A 7160-nucleotide genomic window follows, 5' to 3' on the forward strand; every position below is an offset into this window, starting at 1 on the left:
GTAGGTATTTCTCACTTTTATAGCTTAGAATAGCTTAGAATTATCAAAAACCTTTTTCATGTTTATAAAAATTGCAATAATATTTTCACATTTAAAGTATACAATTATCTGTGCAGTACAAGTTGTATGTGAAGTTAGTAACAGGACTGGATATTTTGATTTGATTCCCATTGCATTAATTTACAAAATCTTTTGCAGTTTTGTTGCTAGAGAAGATGGAACATGATGACATTTGTCATAAAACTCTGAAGATTACAGACTTTGGTCTGGCTAGAGAGTGGCACAGAACAACCAAAATGAGTGCAGCAGGGACATATGCGTGGATGGCTCCAGAAGTTATCAAGTCCTCCATGTTTTCTAAAGGAAGTGATATTTGGAGGTAAGAAGTTTGTCTGCTGAAGACCGTGTTCAGTAGAATTATGTTGAGGTTTTTGAATGAATTTTTATTTGGATTTTTTTGGTGGTTTCTCAGGTTATTGTCTCAGCATATGGCAAGTATAGCTATTCTAAGAAACATATTCATTTCTCCCTGTCTAGTTCATGTGATCTACCTTTAGTTATTCATGACTTACAAATTGGGGGAGGGAGAGGGAAAACAACAGGAAAACTTTTTTTTTTTTTAAGAAAGCAAGATCTCATTAAGAGAAGCCTTTAAAATATCTATTGGTTAAGATACTTAAGTACTTTATCTGGAGTCTTAATATAAACAGCCATATGCTTGATACATTAACATATGATTGATCTTGTATTGGTATGTTTACTTTGTATCAGATGTCTGAAAAGTCTCGTTCTGCGTGATGAAATGGGACCAGCCACTTATTACCTTATATGTCTGATAAATAAAAATAAGCTGCAAACCAGAACTTTGCCAAATGTTAACTTAAATTAGTGCTGGTTTTTAGGAATCTAGAATGTCATCATGTGTAAAAGTGAACATCAGATCTAAGCTTTTATATTTATAGAGATTTTGCTTCCAGTAGCTGGAGTGAGGACAGTGTGTTCAGCACAAAATTGTTTTAACTTGCTCTCTAATTTTAAAGGTGGGGAACTCCCTATGTTAAATTTGTGAATTTCTCGTTAAAGACATTATTGTGGATCATATAAATAATATGGCTTTCAATACTGATGCTATTTTTGAGTGGTGTAGTGTGGGATACATGTGTTGTAGAAAGGTAATTTAAACTTTAGTTTTAATTTAGTTCTGTTTTGTGAGTGGGGAAAAGCAGTGATTGCACAATAGGCTCTAAAAGCTGCTGTGCCTCACCCTGAAAAGTCTACGTTTCCTTTCTTTTTGAAATGTTTTCTCTCTGAAGGATCCAAGGTAGCTATTTGGGAAAGGAGGGGAGGACTTTAATCTGTTTTATCATGCCTTCTTATGCATGTTCTGTGTTGTATAATTCTTAAATAGGGTCCTATCTTGCTTAGATGCCTGATATTCTACAGCATGAAGTAATACTTTTGGTATTCTCAGGATGATTCTATATCTGCACTACTGTTTTGTGACACCCATTTGTCTTGTGTCTGGAACTGATTTTCAGCATTTTGTTTACATCAGTCTGAGTTGATGCCCAGTTGAGAAACATCTTTGGCTTCATTCTTTTTTTTCCATTCTTTCTTCCTTTTTTCTTTAATTTTTTTTTTTTCTTTTGCGGGGTGGAGGTTGGGTGTAGGCATTTCCCTAATCAGCTGTATTCCATGCTTAATTACAGGTCCTGTCCAGTCTTGTTGCTGTGATTTTAGGTATCTGAGGGGGTATGCTTTGGTGCAATTATTTTATATTCTGCTGCAACATTAGTTTACATTTTTGGAACCTACAGTATTTCTCTTCTTCGCCTTCTCTCCTGCACGCCTCTCTTGTAAAAATGTAAGTATTTAGCTCAATGCTGGACATCTAACAGGAGAGGTTTTTGAGTAGAAAGGCTGTGTTGTACAGTATAGTTTAGACCTTCTTGGCTTCTAAAGATTTCCTGCTTACTGCACCTTGATCTATTCTGTTGCTTATCTTTACTCTTTCTTTACAAGAAAAGCAAATAAAGAATACCCTGGTTATGGGAGTGTTTTTTGTTTTAAAAAGCATTCAGGTTACAAATTTAAGTATGGGTCTCTCTAAGACAAGAACATAATTATACGTCAGAAAAGTTCTAAACTTCATTTACATGTACTGAGTCTCCAAAAGAAGTCTGCAGACCTCTTATTAAAAAGGGGAAAAAAAAAAAAAAAGCAGTTGAGGAAGGTCGAGTATAGTCACATTTGCAGCTAGTCTTCCAGAATCAGCCAGTGCTCGGAAGTGTTGTGGGAGTATTTTCATGCAGAGCCTTCCAGGCTGCATGTTCTCAGGTGTCATCCTAGTTAGCAGAAGTGGTACTTTCTAGGCCCTGCATGTGTATCCTTTTGCTTCCCAAACCAGAGTTATAAATACTGCATTTATTAGTCTTTGGCATATGCTTCCAAATTCCCAAACAAGAATTGCAATCTTTCAGTCCTACCCTTCCATCGGTCACCACACATTTCTTAGTGGTATGTCAGTCTTGGTTTTGTGTATGGAGCCTGAAAGTGCAAATATGCCCACAGATTTCCAAGCGCTGGTGGTGTGCTTCAGCAGTGGTCTTCACAGTAAGGCGTGCCTCCCTTGTACAAGCTCTTGGCAAAGCTAGGAAGCACTTATTGTACAGCAGAATTGGCAGCTGCTTTTGCCTGGCACATTCATATAATTTTGAAGTGATTCATGTAGCAATGCTTAGTAACCTCTGCTTTAGAAGATGGATTGTAGAGTAAAATAAACTTTGAGAACTTTAGTTACCTTCATTTTGATCAGCTTTTAAAATATGTAAAAACAGCAAGTTATTGCTGGTATGAGATATAGTAAGGCTTAAATCACATTTGATGGCAGGAGAATAATTTTTAATAATGAAAATACTTAAAAGGACATCTTTTTGAAAGTGTATTAGTTTTCGTGGTTTAAAAATGTATAATTCAAGCATGTTATGCCTGTATTTTTGGCCTTTTGCTGAAGATGGAAAAGGAGATGGCTTTTGCTCTTTTAAAAAAAAGCTGTTTCTTAGAAGCTCTGACTGTATACATAGGACAACTGTACATGGGCTGGTGAAATTTAATGCACAAAATAACTCTCTCAACTACAGAATTAGCTAATAAGCGGTTGTCCTAGATAATGATAGATTAGTAACTCCCAAAAACTCCAGCGTGGCAGGACTAGAATGTCTTTAGGGTTCCTCCCCACAGTTTTCCCCCCCGCACAGTGCTGGCTCTTGGTACTTGATATTAAGACTGCTGTCGTTAAAAGAGACACTTCAGGCTATTACTGTGTTGGTCTGTTTAAAATTTTACAACCACCTTCTTGGCACTGTTGAAAACTACTTAGGATTAAAGGCTTGAATTGTAAATATAACTAAAGCTAATGTGTGACACAACATTTTATAAAAAATGATTTCTTTTTAGTTAAATTTATCATTCTGCTTAACTTCAGAGTTCATGCTAAAATATGTATGGAATAGTCTGAACAAGAGAATTCCTTGAATTAAGAACAGTCTACGCTTGCTGAGAGAGCATGACATTATTTTTTTGTTTTCTCTAAGCACACAGATGAGGTGTAGTTCAGTAGAATTCCTCCATCACACATGAAATGTGTATGTACCGCAGGAAGTGTTGTACTCATTATTGTCAGAAGTACCACTGATTTAAAACAAAATTGGAATTCATTATTTTATCCTTCTTTGAGTATACAAGCAAGTGCAGAGGTTAGATTGGGAAAAAATTGGGAGGAAATTATTAAGAAGCCCAAGACTTTTCTTTTTTTTTCTGTTTTGTATTTTTTAGGAATAGGCCGAATTCGACTGTATTCATCAGCTTTTGATTAACTGTTAACACTATAAACTCATTAGTTTTCTAAGATTTTATGGTAGGCAAAACTTCCTAGATAAACAGAATGTAGATAAACAAAACACTGCTGATATTTGTGCTGATACTGCGTAGTTTGCTTTTTTATTATTTATTAAAGTTATGTTGCAAGGTCTTGTATAATGCTGAATGACTTTTTCTCATTAAGGAGGGAGTGATGGAAAAACTTAACTAGTGTGTGTTCTTCTCCCTGTCACATCTGCTGTAGTTGAGGTGGTATTTCTAGTACTAAGGGGTACATAGTAAGGGAAGGGGTATATAGGCCTTACCTCCCCAGTGCTGTATGTATTTTTCCTCATGTAGGAGAGTTCAGTCCAGTCCTGCAAAACTTGCAGGTAGTTTCTTCACACACCTGGAGAGAAAGGGCAAGAGCAATACTTTGTATTGTTTTTTCCCTTTGTCTGCTCACTTTACTTTTCAAAAGCAGCAATAGGTTGTGCTTTGTATCCTTGTTCTACAGATAGTGGTTCCCTGGCAGGGAGAGAAGGGGGATGGGGGAGCCAAACTCAGTCATAAAGTCCACTTTAGGCTTATGTTCTAAAAGGAGTAATTCCTGCTTCCACAAAAATGACTGTGAAAGCTTTCCATTTCAGTGGTGGTGGAATAGGAGCTCTAGAGCAACAGCAGCGAGTGTGCTGTCCCAGCCCTTTGTAGGGGCTTGGGTCATTTGAGCAAGCCACGCAGACACAAAGAATGTAAAAGCAACACCCAGCTTTTCTAGAGTGGAGGGCATAGCAGAAATTCTTACGATTAATGTTACTGCGACAGGAGTTCCTATGATTCTTGATTTCTGTATCTGACACTGGGAAAAGATCTCTTCATGCCACCACCTTTCACTGGAAACAATGTTGTTTTGTTTGGTGGTTGGATTTTTTTTTTCCCCTGGTATGGAGAAATTGGGCGGGGGGGTATAATCATTTCTCAATCTTGTTGCATCTTCTGTGGGAAGTGAAAAGTTGACAGGCCTTTATGTAACACACAAGAGATTAGAAATGCAAACTTCCAAACACAGCTGGGGCTTTTCTGGGTTTTTTTTATTACTATTTTTTTTTTAAAAATCAGTGCGTACATCTAGGTAAATTGTTGTGAAATGTTTGGAAAGGGGAATGGCCTGAATGTTCTTCTGAGGGGTTTTTGTTTTTGTTTTTTGGGGGTTTTTTTTGTTTTGATTGGTTGGTTTTTGGCGGGGAGAAGGTTGCTTGTTTTCCTGTCAGTCAGACTTCTGATTGTAAGTGAGATTTACATGATACTAGCATTTCTATAAAAGTGACTTCAGGCTACATTTTGAATAGGAGTGTGAGCCAGTCTGAGAGTCGCATCCAATTTGGTTAATTGCTGTTAGTGGAAGGGTGCAAGATGATTAAAGTAGAGCTGACTCTTAAAGATATTCACTTTTGACATAGGAAATCCTTGTGAATTTCAGTGCATGGTTGGACAGATACTTGTTTGTTCTTGAGTAAACAATGTGTCAGTATTCAGAAAATAACTGTTTAAAAAATTACATTTTGTAGTTATGGAGTGTTGCTGTGGGAACTGCTTACAGGAGAAGTTCCTTACCGTGGCATTGATGGCCTTGCTGTGGCTTACGGAGTTGCTGTCAATAAGCTTACTTTGCCCATTCCATCCACCTGCCCTGAACCATTTGCAAAATTAATGAAAGGTATCTATGTTGTTTCTTCCTATGTATTTAAATAGTTATGTTCTGGGGGTATGTATCCTTGCCTGTAATAGTCATGGGGTTGCAAAATAAACACCTTGTTTGATAATGTGCTGTGTACAAAGTATTTTGTTTTTCTTTAGACAGCAGTCTGCTGTTACAGACAGTTGAATGTGTTTTTGAGCAAGTCATACAGTATTACTGTGTACCACATAAGTTCTTCAGTAGTGACAGAGTACATTTTTTGCTCCAGTTTTACTGATTTCCTTTTACACTCAAATTGCATTAATTTTCATAAACTACAGGATATACTACAGATCAATGCAAGATCAAGATAAAAATCCAAAGGGGAAGAACTGCAAATGCCCATTTTTTCCCCTCATTGTTTCTTCCTGTGTGTCAAAAATGTTTGGAAGTACTTTAGAGAGACGTAAATATTCCTTGCTAATGGCTATTTCCTTGTGTTTAATGAATTTCTTTACCTTTCATATATATCCCTTCTGTGCAGTACTGCTAGTTTTGCTATTTCAGATCCTAAAGATAGAGATGAAAAAAAATTGACTATTAATACGAAAACAGTCCTCTGAGTACAGGTAGGTAGATGTCACTTCTGTAAATGGACAAGGAACTAGGGAAGCCTTGCAGATAAAGGGAACACATTAGAACTTGAAGTACAGTAGCAAGTAACTTGAAATTCATGTAGTTCTTCAAAAAGTTCTGTGTACTATTAAAAACTGATGGGATTTTGATAAATTCTAGAATGCTGGGAGCAGGACCCTCATATCCGACCATCGTTTGCCTTAATTCTTGAACAGCTTACTGCCATCGAAGAGGCAGTTATGACTGAAATGCCTCAAGAGTCTTTCCATTCCATGCAAGATGACTGGAAATTGGAAATTCAGCAGATATTCAATGAATTGAGGACCAAGGAAAAAGTAAGTTGATTTTTCCAATTGCATGGCAGCGAAGGAAGGGTATGTGTGTATGTGTGTTTGTGATACAGCAGTTTTGAACTTTTGAATTGTGGCTTACCAATATAATACTAGAAACCTGATTTAGTAGAGGAGATACACTTGGGAGGTTAAACTACTTGGAAGAGAGGATTTACTCTCTCATTAAAACATTAATTTAAGTTGCCTATTCTTCTTGGTGGATGTACTATTCTTAAATTCCATTAATATGTTTCTGGATAGTTGTCCTGGTTTCAGCTGGGATAGAGTTAACTTTCTTCCTAGTAGCTGCATAGTGCTGTTTTGGATTTAGCATGAGAATGTTGATAACGCACTGATGTTTTAGTTGTCCCTAAGCAGTGTTTATACTAAGTCAGGGACTTTTCAGCTTCCCATACTCCGCCAGCGAAGAGGTGCACAGGAAGCTGGGTGGCAGTATAGCCAGGACGGCTGACCCAAACTGGCCAAAGGGATATTCCATACCATATGACATCATGCTCAGTACATGAGCGGGGGGGAGTGGGCCGGGGGGCGGCGACTGCTGCTTGGGGACTGGCTGGGCATCGGTCAGCGAGTGGTGAGCAGTTACATTGTGCATCACGTGCTTTGTATATTCTTCTACTGTTGTTGTTGTTGTT

The 7160-nt window shown here is 37.5% G+C and overlaps 1 protein-coding gene across 1 annotated transcript in view; it reads left to right on the forward strand.

Annotated features, from left to right (window-relative positions):
* Positions 1–203: 203 nt before the first annotated feature.
* MAP3K21 (mitogen-activated protein kinase kinase kinase 21) overlaps positions 204–7160 on the forward strand; it is a 30092-nt gene continuing 23135 nt past the window's right edge. Inside the window, exons 1-3 of the mRNA XM_019472714.1 lie at positions 204–379; positions 5427–5575; positions 6332–6507. Coding sequence (XP_019328259.1) covers positions 216–379; positions 5427–5575; positions 6332–6507 — 489 coding nt within the window. The 5' untranslated portion in view covers positions 204–215. The remainder of the gene's footprint in view (positions 380–5426; positions 5576–6331; positions 6508–7160) is intronic.

Source organism: Aptenodytes forsteri, unplaced genomic scaffold, assembly GCF_000699145.1.
Source record: "Aptenodytes forsteri isolate BGI_AS27 unplaced genomic scaffold, ASM69914v1 Scaffold132, whole genome shotgun sequence".
NCBI lineage: Eukaryota > Metazoa > Chordata > Aves > Sphenisciformes > Spheniscidae > Aptenodytes > Aptenodytes forsteri.